This window comes from Rhea pennata, unplaced genomic scaffold (assembly GCF_028389875.1).
Source record: "Rhea pennata isolate bPtePen1 unplaced genomic scaffold, bPtePen1.pri scaffold_196, whole genome shotgun sequence".
Classification (NCBI taxonomy): Eukaryota; Metazoa; Chordata; class Aves; order Rheiformes; family Rheidae; genus Rhea; species Rhea pennata.
The window spans coordinates 1-17,195 of NW_026907664.1; the positions used below are offsets into that span (position 1 = coordinate 1).

The 17,195-nt window shown below is 71.5% G+C and overlaps 1 protein-coding gene across 1 annotated transcript; it reads right to left on the reverse strand.

Moving 5' to 3' along the window:
* Window positions 1-1,081: 1,081 nt before the first annotated feature.
* LOC134154281 (lysine-specific demethylase 6B-like) lies at window positions 1,082-15,904 on the reverse strand (the record flags this gene model as incomplete). The annotated part of the gene is given in 10 exon segments (XM_062601032.1): window positions 1,082-1,221; window positions 3,518-3,610; window positions 6,052-6,277; window positions 6,391-6,492; window positions 8,328-8,370; window positions 8,373-8,452; window positions 9,106-9,208; window positions 9,792-9,883; window positions 12,926-12,998; window positions 15,898-15,904. Coding segments are annotated over 10 exon segments (959 nt in total), but the record flags the coding sequence as incomplete, so codon positions are not given.
* Between the last annotated feature and the right edge of the window lie 1,291 nt (window positions 15,905-17,195).

Consider the following 17,195-nt stretch of genomic DNA (forward strand, 5'->3'; position numbering starts at 1 on the left):
CACGGGGACCTGGGGGGACCAGGGGACAGGAGCACGGGGACGTGGGGGACATGGCCACGGGGACACAGGGGGACCAGAGGACATGGCACGGGGGTGCCAGGGGACACGAGCACGGGGACGTGGGGGGACATGGCCACGGGGACGTGGGGGCACCAGGGGACACAGGGACACGCAGGGACACATGGATGTGGGGCCATGGGTGTGTGGACATGGGGACACGCGGGGATGTGCAGGGACATGGGGACACATGGGGACACAGGTGTGGGGCCACACGAGGACACGGGTGTGGGGCCAGGGGCCACGTGGGGCCACGGGTGTGGGACATGGGGGCACATGGGGACACAGGTGTGGGGCCACACGAGGACACGGGTGTGGGGCCAGGGGGCCACGTGGGGCCACGGGTGTGGGGACATGGGGGCACATGGGGACACAGGTGTGGGGCCACATGAGGACACGGGTGTGGGGCCAGGGGGTCACGTGGGGCCACGGGTGTGGGGACATGGGGGCACATGGGGACACAGGTGTGGGGCCACATGAGGACACGGGTGTGGGGCCAGGGGGCCACGTGGGGCCACGGGTGTGGGGACATGGGGACACGCGGGGACACGGGGGTCAGGGAGGGTCTCAGTGCCACGGGGGGCTCTGGGGGGACACGGGTCCCAGGGATGTGGGGGGGGGTGGGGGGGGGGTCCCTGGGGGCGGCAGGGAGGGACTGGGGCTGCTGGGGGGGGCAGGGTGTCCAGGGGGGCGGGGTGCTGCGGGGGGGTGTCCGATTGTCCCGGGGGGGCTGTCTGGGTGTCCAGGGGGGCTCAGGGTGTCCCAGGGGTGTCGGGGTGCTGCGGGGGGGGGGTCAGTTGTCCCGGGGGGGGTTGGGGTGCCCCGGGGGGGCCGGGTGTCCCCTGGGGGGGGGTGTCTGGGTGTCCGGGGGGGGTGGGTCAGGGTGTCCTGGGAGGGTCAGGGTGCCCCGGGGGGGCCGGGTGTCCCGGGGGGTGGGGTCGGGGTGCCGCAGGGGGGGGCCGGGTGTCCCGGGGGGGGGGGTCAGGGTGCCCCAGGGTGCCCCGGGGGGGGGGGGTCAGGGTACCTGTCTGTCGGGGGGGGCGCCGTTCCTTCCTGCGCTCGGGCGGCCAGGCCTCCCCCTGCCCCGGGCTCCAGGGCGCCGGCTTGGGCAGCGCGTAGGGGGGGGGGCCCCGGCGGGTGCTGCCCCCCGGCGCCCGGCCCCCCCTGGGCACAGCGGCGCCCTGAGGGGACCCGGCCGCCGCCGCACCGCCCCCTCCCCCCCCCGTCCGGTCCCCCCCCCCCCCCACACTGCCCGCACCCCCTTCCCACCCCCCCACATCCCCAGAGCCCGTTTTGGTGCCCCCCCATGCCTATTACTGCCCCCCCGTGCCCGTTATTGCCCCCCCGCACCAGCTATTGCCCCCCTCAGCCCCGTTATTGCCCCATCCAGCCCCCTTTGGTGCCCCCCCAGCCTCCTTTGTGCCCCCCCAGCCCCCTTTTTGCCCCCTCCAGCCCCGTTATTGCCCCATCCAACCACATTTGGTGCCCCCCAGCCTCCTTTTTGCCCCCCCAGCCCCGTTATTGCCCCCCCCAGTCCTGTTATTGCCCCATCCAACCACATTTGGTGCCCCCCAGCCTCCTTTTTGTCCCCCAGCCCCGTTATTGCCCCCCCAGCCCTGTTATTGCCCCATCCAGTCCCATTTGGTGCTCCCCCACCCCCGTTATTGCCCCCCCAGCCCCGTTATTGCCCCCCCAGCCCTGTTACTGCCCCACCAGCCCCATTTCGTGCTCCCCCAGCCCCCTTTTTTGCCCCCCCAGCCCCGTTATTGCCCCATCCAGCCCCATTTGGTGCCCCCAGCCTCCTTTTTGCCCCCCCAGCCCCGTTATTGCCCTATCCACCCCCATTTGGTGCCCCCCCAGCCTCCTTTTTGCCCCCCAGCCCCGTTATTGCCCTATCCACCCCAATTTGGTGCCCCCCAGCCTCCTTTTTGCCCCCCCAGCCCCGTTATTGCCCATCCAGCCCCATTTGGTGCCCCCCCAGCCCCCTTTGGTGCCCCCCCAGCCCCCCTCTGGCCCCATGTGGTGCCGCATCAACCCCGTTCTTGCCCCCCCCACCCCATTCTCCCCCCTTCAGCCCAGTTATTGCCCCCCAACCCCATTATGGCCCCCCCCCGGCCCCGCACCTGGGGGGGCTGCCGCTCCTCCTGCGCTTGGCGGGGCTGGGCAGCTCGTCGGGGGGGGGCACCGGCGGGGGGGCGGGGGGGGGCGCCTCGGGGGGGGCCGCCGGCCGCTTCAGCTGGGCGCCCCGCTTGGCCGCGAAGCTCCTCTTCTGCGCCGTGTCGGGGGGGTCACGGCTGCCCGGACACCCCCCCCCCTTGGGGGGGGGCAAACTGCCCCCTCCTCTGCCGCCCCGCCACCATCGCCACCCCCAGGGCCCCCTCGCAGCGTCCCCAGTGCCCCCCATCCCCAGTGCTCCCAGTGCCCCCATCCCAATGCTCCCAGTGCCCCCCATCCCCAGTGATCCCAGTATCCTCCATCACCAGGGCTCCCTATTCACAGTGCCCCCCCCATCCCCAGTGCTCCCAGTGCCCCCCCTATCCCCAGTGCTCCCAGTGTCCTCCCATCCCCAGTGCTCCCAGTGCCCCTATCCCCACTGCCCCCATCCCCAGTGCTCCCAGTGCCCCCCATTCCAGTGCTCCCCCACCCCCAGTGCTCCCAGTGCCCTCCCATCCCCAGTGCCCCCATCCCCAATGCTCCCAGTGCCCCCCATCCCCAGTGCTCCCAGCGCCCCCCCCATCCACAATGCCTGCCATCCCCAGTCTGCTCGTCCCCAGCACTCCCCCATCTCCAGTCCTCCCAGTATCCCCCACCCCCAGCACATTCAGTGCCCTGTCCCCATGCCCAGTATCCCCTTCCCCAGTGCCCCTTTCCCAGTGCCCCCCAGTGCCCTATCTCCCTCCCCAGTGCCCCTTTCCCAGTCCCCTCCAGTGCCCTATCTCCCTCCCCAGTGACCCCTTTCCCAGTCCCCCCCAGTGCCCTATCTCCCCCCCAGTGCCCTGACTCCCTCCCAGTGCCCCCTTCCCAGTTCTCCCAGTGGTCCCAGCACCGCGTGCCCCCTCCCCGGACCCCCCCCCATGCCTCACGCCCGCCCCCTCCCGGTGCCCTGTGCCCCCTCCCCAGACCCCTCCTGTGCCCTGCACCCCCCCCCCCCGTGCCCTGTGCCCCCTCCCGGGACCCCCCCCCGTGCCCCGCGCCCCCTCCCCCCTGCGCCCTGTGCCCCCTCTCCGGACCCCCCCCATGCCCTGCACCCCCTCCCAGTGCCCTGTGTCCCCTCCCTGGACCCCTTCCGGCGACCCCCCCCGCTGCCTTGTGCCCCCTCCCCGGCCCCCCCCATGCCCCGTGCCCCCTCCCAGTGCCCTGTGTCCCCTCCCTGGACCCCCTCCGGTGACCCCCCCCGCTGCCTTGTGCCCCCTCCCCGGCCCCCCCCCATGCCCCACACCCCCCCCCGGCCCCCCCTCACCTCGAGGTGCAGCAGGTTCCACACTTGCTGCAGGGGCGGCAGCGTCTTGGCCCGGGGGGGGGCCGGACCCGAGTGGAAACTCCAGAGCTGGGCCTGGGGGGGGGGGGGGGATGGGGGGGGCGGGGGGGTGAGGGACCCCCGGGGACACCCCCGCCCCGCCACCGCCCCTGCGCCCGTGTCCCTCTGCGCCCCCACGTCCCCCCCTGCGTCCGTGTCCCCACATCCCCCGTGTCCCTGCGTCCCCCCCCCACGTCCGTGTCTCTCCCTGTCCCTACGTCCCCATACGCCATCCCCATGTCCCCTGGGCCCATGACCCCCCCCCCCCGCGTCCTCATGTCCCCCTGTCCCCATGTCCGTGTCCCTGTGTCCCGTCTCGTGTCCCTCCACGACCTTATGTCCCCACGTCTCCTGCGTCCATGTCCCTGTGTCCCTATATCCCACTCCTGTGTCCCTGTGTCCTTATGTCCCCTGTGTCCCTCCCTGTCCCTGTGTCCCTACATCCCATTCCCATGTCCCTCCCTGTCCCTGTGTCCCTCTGTGTCCTTATGTCCCGTGTCTGTCTCCCTCCCTGTCCCCCCTGTCCCTGTGTTCCTACATCCCATTCCCATGTCCCTCCTTGTCCCTGTGTCCCTCTGTGTCCTTATGTCCCCTGTGTCCATGTCCCTCCCTGTCCCTGTGTCCGTCCCTATCCCTGTGTCCTTACATCCCATATCCTGTATCCCTCCTTGTCCCTGTGTCCCTCCATGTCCTTATGTCCCGTGTCCACGTCCTTCTCTGTCCCTGTGTCCCCATAGCCCGGGTCCCTCCCTGTCCCTGTGTCCCTCCCTGTCCTTATGTCCCGTGTCCGTCTCCCTCCCTGTCCCTGTGTCCCCATTCCCGTGTCCCTCCCTGTCCCTGTGTCCCTACGTCCCATTCCCAGGTCCCTCCCCGGGTCCCCTGGGCCCACGTCTGTGTCCTCATGTCCCCATAGGTCCCTCCCCGCCCTTCGTCCCGTCCTGCGTCCCTCCGTGTCCCGGTGCCTCCGCGTCCCCTGCGCTACTGCTCCATATCCCCGTCCCGCGTCCCTCTGTCCCTGCGTCCCTCTGTCCCCCGCGTCCCCCCGTCCCTCTGCATCCCCACGTCCGGGTCCCTTCGCCCCGAGCACCCGCGTCCCCGCGCCGGTGTCCCCGCACCCACGTCCCCCCCCCCACGCGACTGCCTGCACCGCGTCCTGCGTCCCCGGCCCCCCACCGCCCACAACCAGGTCCCCCCGGGTCCCCCGGGTCCCCTCGGGTCCCCGCCGCTGTGGGCGCCGATGGCCCCGTAGGTGCTGTGGGTTCAACGGTGGCACAGCAGGGCCTCCGTGTCCCCTGTGTCCCCAATGTCCCCCCGTGTCCCTGCTGCGCCCGCTGGCCTCCCCACAGGTGCCGTGGATGTGACGGTGGCACCTCAGGGCCACCGTGTCCCCTGTGTCCCCAGTGTCCCCCCGTGTCCCCAATGTCCCCGCTGCCCTCCCGTAGTGCCGCGGGTGCGACGGCAGCACCGCAGGGCCACCGTGTCCCCAGTGTCCCCCCCGTGTCCCCAATGTCCCCGCTGCCCTCCCCGTAGGTGCCGTGGGTGCGACGTCTGCACCGCAGGGCCACCGTGTCCCCAGTGTCCCCAGTGTCCCCAATGTCCCCGCTGCCCTCCCCGTAGGTGCCGCGGGTGCGACGGCAGCACAGCAGGGCCACCGTGTCCCCTGTGTCCCCAGTGTCCCCAATGTCCCCGCTGCGCCCGCTGCCCTCCCCACAAGTGCCGTGGATGCGACGGTGGCACAGCAAGGCCACCGTGTCCCCAATGTCCCCCCGTGTCCCCGCTGTGCCTGCTGCCCTCCCCGTAGGTGCCGTGGATGCGATGGTGGCACAGCAAGGCCACCGTGCCCCAGTGTCCCCCCCGTGTCCCCAATGTCCCCGCTGCCCTCCCCGTAGGTGCCGCGGGTGAGACGGCAGCACCGCAGGGCCACCGTGTCCCCAGTGTCCCCCCGTGTCCCCAATGTCCCCGCTGCCCTCCCCGTAGGTGCCGCGGGTGCGACGGCGGCACCGCAAGGCCACCGTGTCCCCAGTGTCCCCAGTGTCCCCAATGTCCCCGCTGCCCTCCCCGTAGGTGCCGTGGGTGCGACGGCAGCACCGCAGGGCCACCGTGTCCCCAGTGTCCCCAGTGTCCCCAATGTCCCCCGCTGCCCTCCCCGTAGGTGCCGCGGGTGAGACGGCAGCACCGCAGGGCCACCGTGTCCCCAGTGTCCCCCCGTGTCCCCAATGTCCCCGCTGCCCTCCCCGTAGGTGCCGCGGGTGCGACGGCGGCACCGCAAGGCCACCGTGTCCCCAGTGTCCCCAGTGTCCCCAATGTCCCCGCTGCCCTCCCCGTAGGTGCCGCGGGTGCGACGGCAGCACCGCAGGGCCACCGTGTCCCCAGTGTCCCCCGTGTCCCCAATGTCCCCGCTGCCCTCCCCGTAGGTGCCGCGGGTGCGACGGCGGCCCCGCAGGGCCCCCCCCCCCCCCCCGCCCCGGGGCGCCCACCTGCTGCAGGCGCCCGATGCGGGCGCTGACGTCCCCGAAGGGGCCGTGCTCGCGGTGGCAGCGGGCGGCGCGGTGGTAGCAGCGCAGCGCCTCCTCCACGTCCTGCTCCGACTCGTAGATCTGCCCCAGCTGCTCCCAGAGCTGCGGCTGCGCCTGGTCCCGCAGCAGCGCCTGCACGCACCCGTGGATGCACTCCAGCTTGCCGGGGGGGGGCCGCGGGGCTGCCCTGCGAGGGGGGGTGGCGGTGGGGGGGGGGGGTCAGCGGGGTCGGAGCGGGTGGGGGGGGGGGTGGGCTGCGGACACCCCACGGCGGCTCCCGCCGGGCCCCCCCTCCGGTACTTACCCCGCGGGAAGTAGGGCTTGTTGGCGTGGGCGCCATTACCGCTGGGGGGGGGCGCCAGGTGGGGGGGCAGCTGGGCCTGGCCGATGCTGGAAGAACACCTGGGGGGGCGGCGGTGGGGGGGGGGGGTTAGGGACCCGCTGGGGCCACCCTCCCCCCCCTGCCCCCTTCCCCATCGGGACCCCCCTGCCTGGTATGGGGACCCTCCTGTGGAGTGGGGTTCTACGGGGTGGCTGAGGTGCCATGGGGGGGGGCTCCGTGGGGTGCCCAGAGAGGTGAAGGTGACCAGGGGTGCCATGGGGGGCTCTATGGGGTGCCCAGGGGGTGTTTGGGATGCCCAGGGGGTGCCATGGGGGGGCTCTATGGGGTGCCCAGGGGGTGTTTGGGATGCCCAGGGGGTGCCATGGGAGGCTCTATGGGGTGCCCAGGGGGTGCCATGGGGGGCTCTATGGGGTGCCCAGGGGGTGTTTGGGATGCCCACGGGGTGCCATGGGAGGCTCTATGGGGTGCCTGGGGTGCCATGGGGGGGGGCTCAGTGGGGTCCCTGGGGAGGTAGTGGGTGCCCATGAGGGCTCTATGGGGTGCCCAGGAGGTGTTTGGGATGCTCAGGGGGTGCCATGGGGGGCTCTATGGGGTGCCCAGGGGGTGCCATGGGAGGCTCTATGGGGTGCCATGGGAGGCTCTATGGCATGCTTGGGAGGCGTGTGGGGTGCCCAGGGGGACTCTATGGGGTACCCAGGGGGGTAGGGAGTCCCCATGGCGGCTCAGTGGGTGTCCAGGGGGTGTTTGGGGTGCCCGGGGGTGCCATGGGGGGCTCTATGGGGTGCCCAGGGGTGTTTGGGATGCCCACGGGGTGCCATGGGAGGCTCTATGGGGTGCCTGGGGTGCCATGGTGGGGGGGGGCTCAGTGGGGTCCCTGGGAGGTAGTGGGTGCCCATGAGGGCTCTATGGGGTGCCCAGGGGGTGTTTGGGATGCCCAGGGGGTGCCATGGGGGGCTCTATGGCATGCTTGGGAGGTGTGTGGGGTGCCCAGGGGGACTCTATGGGGTACCCAGGGGGGTAGGGAGTCCCCATGGCGGCTCAGTGGGTGTCCAGGGGGTGTTTGGGGTGCCCGGGGGTGCCATGGGGGGCTCTATGGGGTGCCCAGGGGGTGTTTGGGATGCCCACGGGGTGCCATGGGAGGCTCTATGGGGTGCCTGGGGTGCCATGGTGGGGGGGGCTCAGTGGGGTCCCTGGGGAGGTAGTGGGTGCACATGAGGGCTCTATGGGGTGCCCAGGGGTGTTTGGGGTGCCCAGGGGTGCCATGGGGTGCTCCATGGTGTGCCCAGAGGGTGTGTGGAGTGCCCAGGGGGACTCTATGGGGTACCCAGGGGGGTAGGGAGTCCCCATGGGGGCTCAGTGGGTGTCCAGGGGGTGTTTGGGGTGCCCGGGGGTGCCCTGGGGGGCTCTATGGGGTGCCCAGGGGGTGCGTGGGGTGCCCAGGGTGCCATGGGGGGTTCTATGGGGTGCCCAGGGGGTGTATGGGGTGCCCAGGGATGCCATGGGGGGCTCTATGGGGTGCCCAGGGGGTGTTTGGGGTGCCTGGGGATGCCATGGGGGGCTCTATGGGGTGCCCAGGGGTGCCGTAGGGGGCTCAGTGGGGTGCCTGGGGAGGTAGTGGGTGCCCATGAGGGCTCTATGGGGTGCCCAGGGGGTGCGTGGGGTGCCCTGGGGGTTCTATGGGGTGCCCAGGGGGTGTTTGGGGTGCCCGGGATGCCATGGGAGGCTCTATAGGGTGCCATAGGGGGTTCTATGGGGTGCCAAGGTGTGCGTGGGGTGCCATGGGGGGCTCTATGGGGTGCCCAGGGGTATGCAGGGTGCTGTGGGACCCCGCGGGAGCCCCTGGGCGTCTCTGGGGTGTGCGTGACGCCGTGGGGCGCCGTGGGGCAGGGCCTACCTGTTCCCGGGCAGCCATGGGCGGGGGGGGCAGGCGGCCCAGGCCCACTGCAGCCCAGGCTCCCCACGGCGAAGGGGTCCCGTCCGGCCCGGCCCCCAGCTGCTCCACGGCGCGATGCATCCAGCCTGCCCCACGGCGCGTCACTGGGGCGCCCCATGGGCCGTCCTGCCCCATGGAACCCCCCCACCTGCCCCACAGATCCCTGCCTGCCCCATGGAGCATCAGTGGGGTGCCCCATGGATCCCCCCCTGCCCCACAGACCCCCCTGCACCTGCCCACATATCCCTGCCTGCCCCATGGAGCATCAGTGGGGTGCCCCATGGATCCCCCCCTGCCCCACAGACCCCCCCGCATCTGCCCCACATATCTTTGCCTGTCCCATGGAACATCAGCAGGGTGCCCTATGGATCCCCTCTGCCCCACAGACCCCCCCGTACCTGCCCCACATATCCTTGCCTGCCCCACAGCTCATTAATGGGGTTCCCCATGGATCCCCCCTGCCCCACAGACCCCCCCCACACCTGCCCCACAGTGCATTAATGGGGTTCTCCATAGATCCCCCCTGCCCCACAGACCCCCCCCACACACCTGCCCCACAGTGCATTAATGGGGTTCCCTATGGATCCCCCCTGCCCCACGGACCCTTGCCTGCTCCCCGGTGCATCATGGGAGCCCCCCCCCGACCCAGCTGCCCCCAGAGTCCCCCCCCATCTCCCCGGGCTGCCCCCCAAGCCCCCCAGCCCCACACGTCACCCCCCCCCGACCCCCCGGCACTCACCACTTCTGCGGCGCTGGAGGCCTCTGGGCCCCCGCTGGGCCCCCCCCCGGGGTGCGAGTCGGGGGCAGCCCCCGCGGCGGCGCTGGGCAGGGGCGCTGGGCACCTGGGGGGCAGCAATGGGGCAGGGGGTCACAGTGGGGCACGGGGGAGTGCTGGGCACCTGGGGGGGTAGCAATGGGGTGGGGGGTGACAGGGGAGTTGCGGTGGGGCCCTGGGGCCCCAGAGGGTGGCAATGGGGCAGGGGGTTGTGTGTGGGGGGGTGCTGGGCACCTGGGGGGCAGCAAGGGGGTTGGGGGGGGGTCACGGTGGGGCACGGCGGGGGCGGGGGCACTGGGCACCCGGGGGGGCAGCAATGGGGCTTGAGGGGGTGGAGGTGGGGCTGGGGGTGGGGTCAGGGCACACGAGGGTCTGGAGGGCACAGGCATGGGGGGCTGGGGGGGCCTGGGGCAGCATCCAGGGGGGTGGGGGGGCAGTTATGGGGCTGGGGGGGGCAGCAGGGGACGGACAGCACAGGGGGTCAGAGGGCAGCTGGGGGGCAGGGCCTCTAGGCAGGGGGCGGGGCCTGTGCCCCCCAGGCCCCGCCCCTCCTTGCTGTGCACGTCACCAAACCCCTCCCCTCCCTGCAGAGGCCCCACCCCCCGCAGAGGCCCCACCCCCACGGTGTGGGCCCCGCCCCCCCCCCTCACCTATCCCGTGATGCTCTCCGGGAATCCGACCAATCACGCGGCGCCCCTCGCCTGGCTGCCAATCATCTTTCCCGTCCGTCTTTGAGCGCAGCCTGCCAGGGACCAATGGGAGCGAGAGGCTCAGGCGGGGGCGGGCCAATAAGGGAGGGAGGGAAGGGCCCCGCCCCCTTGGGGCGGAGACATGCTGGGGGCGGGGCAGGGACTGTGGGTGACCCCTCGCACACGCGTGTGACACGCCTGCCCCGTGTGCGGTATGGGAGCCCCTCGCACACGCGTGTGACACGCCTGCCCCAGTGTGTGGTGGGGACCCGTGCACACGTGTGTGACACGCCTGCCCACCTGTGTGCTGGGGGCTTGGCGCACACGCGTGTGACACACCTGCCCCCGTGTGCAGTGGGGACCCACGCACACGCATGTGACATGCCTGCCCCAGTGTGTGGTGGGGACCCGTGCACACGCGTGTGACGCCTGCCCCAGTGTGTGGTGGGGGGACCCGTGCACACGTGTGTGAAACGCCTGCCCACCTGTGCGCTTGGGGCCTGGCGCACACGCGTGTGACATGCCTGCCCTGGTGTGCAGTGTGGGACCCGCACACACGCGTGTGACAAATCTGCCCCCTTCTGTGGTAGGGGCCCCTCATACACACGTGTGACACGCCTGCACCTGTGTGTGGTGGGGGGCCCCTCGCACACGTGTGACACACCCACCACGTGTGTGGCGGGGGCCCCTCGCACATCTGTGTGACACATCTGCCCTCGTGTGCGGTGGGGGCCCCTCACACACGCATGTGACATGACTGCACTGTGCATGTTGGGGGCACCTCGCACACGTGTGTGACACACATGTGCTTGTGTGCAGTGGGACCCCTTGCACAGGCGTGTGACATGTTTGCCACGGTGTACAGTGCGGGGCCCTTGCACACACGTGACACGTCAGCACCTGTGTATGGTGGGGGCCACACACCTCTGACACGCCTGCCCCTGTGTGCATTGGGGGGGGCTCCTCGCACACACGTGTGAGACGCCAGACCACCTGTGTGCGTCGAGGAGCGGCACCTCGTCACACACGCAGGTGCGACACGCGCCTCTGTGCACGGCTGGGCCCCTCGCACACGCGCGTGAAACGCCAGCCCACCACGCGCAGCCGGGAGCGGCGCCCCCTCGCACACGCGTGTGCGTCACACCCGCCCCCCCCCCGGCACGGCCACCCCCGCAGGGGGAATTTCAGGGCCGGTCCGTGACGCGTGTGCGAGGGGGAAGGAAGCGGGTGGGGGGGCGGGCGAGGGGGAAGGAAGCGTGGGGGGGGCGGCCGTGGGGCCCGGCGGGGGGGGGGAGGAGGAGGAGAAGGGGGGGGCGGGCACACGCGTGCGCAATCGCGCACACACGCGACAACTGGGGGCGGAGGAAACGGGGGGGGGTGTCGCACACGCTAAGATCTGCCCCCCCCGCACACACACACACAGGCGCACGCGTGTCCTCGTGCACCGTCCGTGCACGCTCGGCCGCATCGGGCGGCTCGCACGCGCGGACACGCGTGTGCCTGCATGGCCCACCCCCCCGCTGTCGCACACGCCAAGCCCCGTGTGCCCCCAGCACACGCGACGTGCCCCCCCCCCCCGGCGACACACGCGGCGGCACCGCCACAGCTTTCCACGCACACGCGTGTTGCCCGTGGGGCCTGTGCTGCGTGTACACCGGCTCCGGTGCCTCTCCACCTCCGCCGGCCGCCTGTTAACAGGCGGTGCTGGAACACGCAACACCTGTGTGTGCAGGGATCGGCGGCGCGGGGGTCCCGCACCGTTGGACACACGACTGCGGTGGTCTCGCGGTCACGCGTGGGAGGTCACACGCGGACAGACACACGTGAGGGTGTCAGGGACAGACGCGGGGGGGCTCACATGGAACAACAACACACGGACGGACACACGGACAGACACACATGGGTGTCACACGCAGACACAGACACGGGGGTGTCACACACGGAAAGACACACGAACGAGGGTGTCACACAGGGACAGACAGACGTGGGTGTCACATACAGACACAGACACGGGGGTGTCACACACGGAAAGACACACGAATGAGGGTGTCACACACGGACAGACAGATGGGGGTGTCACATATGGACAAACACATGGGGGCGTCACACACGGACAAGCACCCATGTCGGGGTGTCACACACGGACGGACGCACGGACAAGGGAATCACGCACAAACAGAAACACGCGTAGGGGTGTCACACACGGACAAACACATGGACCAACAGACACACACACGGGGGTGTTACACACAGACACACGTAGCGGTGTCGAACAGGACAAGGAGACACAAGCGACAACAACTGGAGACACACAACAAGGCGGGGGGGCAGCAGGTCAGGCGGTTGGGTTGTGGAGTACAGCCACGCACATGCACAACCGCACGCCGGGCCGCGTGTGCGCGCCTGTGTTGAGACAGCGCGACAAAAGACACCCGGCGCGCGTACGTACAACACGCGCGGCCATGCGGGATAGGGGCGCGGGGCGAGGGGGGGCAGCCTGGCCCCGCACACGCGTGTGCGTGCCGGGAACACCCCGCCGGCGCCAGGCCCGTCCCCGCGCGGCGTCACCGCTCGGCAAGGCCAGAGCAATCGCACGCCCAGCGCTCGCACCCCGGCGCCGGCAACACCCGGCCGGGGCACCGCTGCGCACAGCCGCACGCTGCCTGACACGCAATGGGGCCGGCCACCGCGCGGCGCCGGCCGCCGGGCTCGCAACCCGCGGCCGCACAGGCGGACGCGCAGTCAGCCGAACACAATCGCACCGGCACCCGGGGTGCCTCAAGGCACAACCGCGCGCGCGCTGACCTACAGCGACACAACTACGCGCCGCGACATGCGACGGCAGCCACGCACGCGGCCGCGCGCGCTGACCCACAACCAACCGCCCGCCCGCTGACCCGCAACAGCGCGCACAACCGTCCTCACGCACACCGGCACCCCCACTCCCCCCTACCCCCGGGCACCGGCACAACCCGCGCACGCGGACTCACCGCCACACCGTGCTCCCCCTTCCAACCCCCTCCCCCGGCCCCGGTTCCCGAGCCGGCGGCGTCCGTCCGGGTGACACCGGTGTCCGGGTGACACGGGGGCCTCACCTGGGTGGTGCGACAGGCGGCAGCGAGCGTGCGGCGCCGGGTGCCGCGTGCGGCCCGGCCGTGGTGCTGCCGGCTGTGTGTCACCCCCCCCCCCACCGCCGCCGCTGCCGCCCCCGGGGTCCCCGCGCCGCCGGGTGACACGCGGGTGACTCACCGCCGTGGCCGCCCCGCGTGGGTCAGCCCCCCCCACCCCACCCCACCCCCCCGCCGGCGCCGGCCGGGAGATGCTGACGTCAGCCGCACGGCACCGCCCCCGTGGGAATCCCGGACACGGCCCGGACACGCCAGGGGCGAAACCGCACATGGGGGAACACGGCACCCGGGGGGGGGCACACGGGGGGGGGACACAGCACACAGGGGAACAGGGCACACGGGGGGCACACGGGGGGGCACGGGGGAACAGGGGAACAGGGCACATGGGGGGGACAGGGCACACAGGGGAACAGGGCACACGGGGGGCACGCGGGGGGGCACGGGGGAACAGGGCACACGGGGGGGCACATGGGGGGGACACGGCACACAGGGGAACAGGGCACATGGGGGCACATGGGGGGGACAGGGCACACAGGGGAACAGGGCACACGAGGGGCACACGGGGGGGCACGGGGGAACAGGGCACACGGGGGGCACATGGGGGGCACAGCACACAGGGGAACAGGGCACATGGGGGGCACATGGGGGGGCACGGGGGAACAGGGCACACGGGGGGCACATGGGGGAACAGGGCACACGGTGGGGGGGACACAGCACACAGGGGAACAGGGCACACGGGGGGCAGCCACACAGGGGGGACACGGCACATGGGGGGCACATGGGGGAACAGGGCACACGGGGGGCATGGGGGGACACTGGGAGGCACACGGGGGGACGCGGCACATGGGGGGGACACGGCACACGGGGGCATATGGAGGGGACATGGGGGCACACGGGGGGGACATGGCACATGGGGGACACGGCACACGAGGGGACGTGGCACATGGGGGGACACGAGGGGACATGGCACATGGGGGGATACGGGGGAGCACGGCACGCGGGGGGCACAGCACGAGGGGGGATAGTGCACATGGGTGGATCCGGGGGGGGGCACCTGGCCTATGGGGGGGAACACGGCACACGGGGGGATGTGGCACACGGGGGGGGGGGACACGGCGCATGGGGGGCACAGGGGGATGCAGAGAGGCACAGAGGGGGACACGGCACATGGGGGGATGTGACACATGGGGGGGCACGGCACATGGGGGGATGTGGGGGGGGCACGGCACATGGGGGGACACAGGGGGACACAGCACATGGGGGAACAGGGCACACGGGGGGCACATGAGGGAACAGGGCACACAGGGGCACATGGGGGGACATGGGGGACACACGGCACACAGGGAGGGCACATGGGGGGCACACGAGGGGCACAGGAGGGAACAGGGCACACAGGGGCACATGGGGGGGCACACGGGGGAACAGGGCACACAGGGGCACATGGGGGGGCACATGGGGGGCACACGGCACACAGGGAGGGCACATGGGGGGCACACGGGTGGACAGGGCACACAGGGGGCACACGGGGGGACACGGCACATGGGGGGACATAACACATGGGGGGGATGTCACACATGGGGGGATGTGGGGGGACACGGCACACGGGGGGCACAGCACACGGGGGGACACGGGACACGGGGGACACGGCACATGGGGGGGACACGGCACATGGGGGGACATGACACATGGGGGGATGCGGCACACGGGACATGGCACACGGGGGGGACACGGCACATGGGGGGACATGACACATGGGGGACATGGGGGGGCACGGCACACGGGGGGGCACAGCACACTGGGGGATGTGGCACACAGGGGGGACACGGCACACGGGGGGACGTGGGGGGACACGGCACACGGGGGGGGCACAGCACACTGGGGGATGTGGCACACAGGGGGGACCCCGGGGGGCACCTGGCCTATGGGGCGGGGGGGGGGGAGGACACAGCACACGTGAGGGCACGCGAGGCCACCGGCACCGGGAGGGCACGTGGGGACACGGGAGGCGGAGAGGACGGGCAGGCGGGTGGCACGGACGGACAGACGGACGGGGGCAGGCGAGGACACGGGCACAGGCGCGGGGTCAGGCGAGGACACGGGCACGCGCGCGGGGGCACGCCAGGACACGGGGCCTCGCGCGTGCATCGGGGAGCCTGGACACGCGGGGTCACGCGAGGACACGGATACGCGTGGGCACGCGGCTGCGTCGGGGGGGGGTCTCAGACAGGTGGGGGCACACGAGGGCATGGGACGTGGGGGGGGGACACGGGGACACGGAGCACGCAGGCGTGCAAGGACACGGGTACACGCAGGGCACACGCGTGCATCAAGGCCCACGAAGGACACAGACACATCGGGGTCACTCAGACACGGCACGGGACACAGGCGTGTGCACGCACACGGAAACGGGGGTCACGTGGCCATGCAGACACGCGTGTGCACGAGGGAACACGGCACGCACAGGAACGCCCGGGTGTGCACGGGCATGTGGGGACAGGCGGGTTCACTCGGGGACACCAGCACAGGAACAGGCCACTGAGCTGCCACACGAGTGTGCAGGACACCAGGAGACAGGCGCACGCCCCGTGGGGGACACGGACACGCACGGGATCATGCATCCGCACACGCGTTCACCAGGGGCACAACCGGACACGCACCTACAGGCGGCAGCTGTGCTTGCACCACCGCACATGGACCAGGAACCGCTGTACACAACCCCGACACGCAGGCGCACAGCCGCTCGCGTGCCACCCAGACACTCGGACGCACAACTGCACGCATGCCGCTCTGACACGCGGGTGCACAGCCGCACGCACAACCCCAAGACCCAGGTGCACAACCGTACAAGTGCAACCCCGACACACGGGTGCACAATCGCACGTGCAAGCCCGACACACGGGCGCACAGACGTGACATCTCTCGAGTTCCCCCACGCGCACACGCCATCCCGGCACATACGTGTGTCCCTCCATGTCCTCAGCACCCCATCGGCCACAGCTGCCCCCCCCCCCCCGAAACAGGACCTCAGGCTGGGGGAAACTGAGGCACTGGGGGGGGGGGTTGTGCCCATGGGGGGGCTCGGGGAGTTGGGTGTCAGGGCGACTGGCCAGTGCGGCTGTGGGGCAGCCGTGGGGCAGTGGGGAGGGCTGTGGAGCAGCTGTGGGGCAGCCAGCATGGCTGTGGGGCAGCCGTGGGGCAGTGGGGAGGGCTGTGGAGCGGCTGTGGGGTGGCCAGTGTGGCTGTGGGGCAGCCGTGGGGCAGTGGGGAGGGCTGTGGAGCAGCTGTGGGGCGGCCAGCATGGCTGTGGGGCAGCCATGGGGCAGTGGGGAGGGCTGTGGGGCAGCCGCGGGGGAAGGCGGTTGGGGCCGGTAGGCGGCTGTGGGGCGGTGACCGCGGCCGGTAGCGGGGTAGCCGGAGGGCGGCGGGGGCCGGTTGTGCGTCTCCAGGCCCCGGTGCGGGCGCCTGACTCATTTGTTCTGGCTGATGCAGAGGAACCTCCCCCGGCCTGGGGGCAGTGTGTGTGTGTGGGGGGGGGGACACACACACAGGGGCCGTGGTGACGTGGGCTGTACACCCGCGGGGGTTGGAGGGGGGGTGACACGGGCCGGGCACGCACCGCCGTGGGGGGGTTGGCACAGCCGCGGGGGGCATGCACAGAGCACAGCCGTGCAGGGCGAGTATAACCGTGCGGGGCGGGCACAACCACGTGGGGCACGCACAGTCGTGCAGGGTGAGTACAAGCGTGCGGGGCGGGCACAACCACGTGGGGGGCGGGCACAGTCGTGCAGGGTGAGTACAGCCGTGCAGAGAGGGCACAACCGTGTGGGGCACACTGTCATGCAGGGTGAATACAGCCATGCGGGGCACGCACAACCGCGTGAGGCACGCACAACCGCGTGGGGGGCACACACAGCTGTGCAGGGTGAGTACAACCGCACGGGGCAGGCACAACCGTGTGGGGGCACATACAGCCGCGCAGGAAGCGGGGTGAGGGGGCTGTGCTGGCTCTGCGAGCGTGCGCGTGACACTGGCCTCCGTGTAACGCTGTTTTCTGTGCGTGTGCCACCGCGCGTGTGCCACCGACCTCAGCATAACGCTGTCTCACGTGCACGCGCGTGACACCGCGTGTGGTATCGATCTCCGTGTAACGCTGCGCTCCGCGATGCTGCGCGTGCTGCACTAGCCCCCTGCACGCACGTAACCGCGTGTAACGCCGCGTGCGTGACACTGGCCTCCA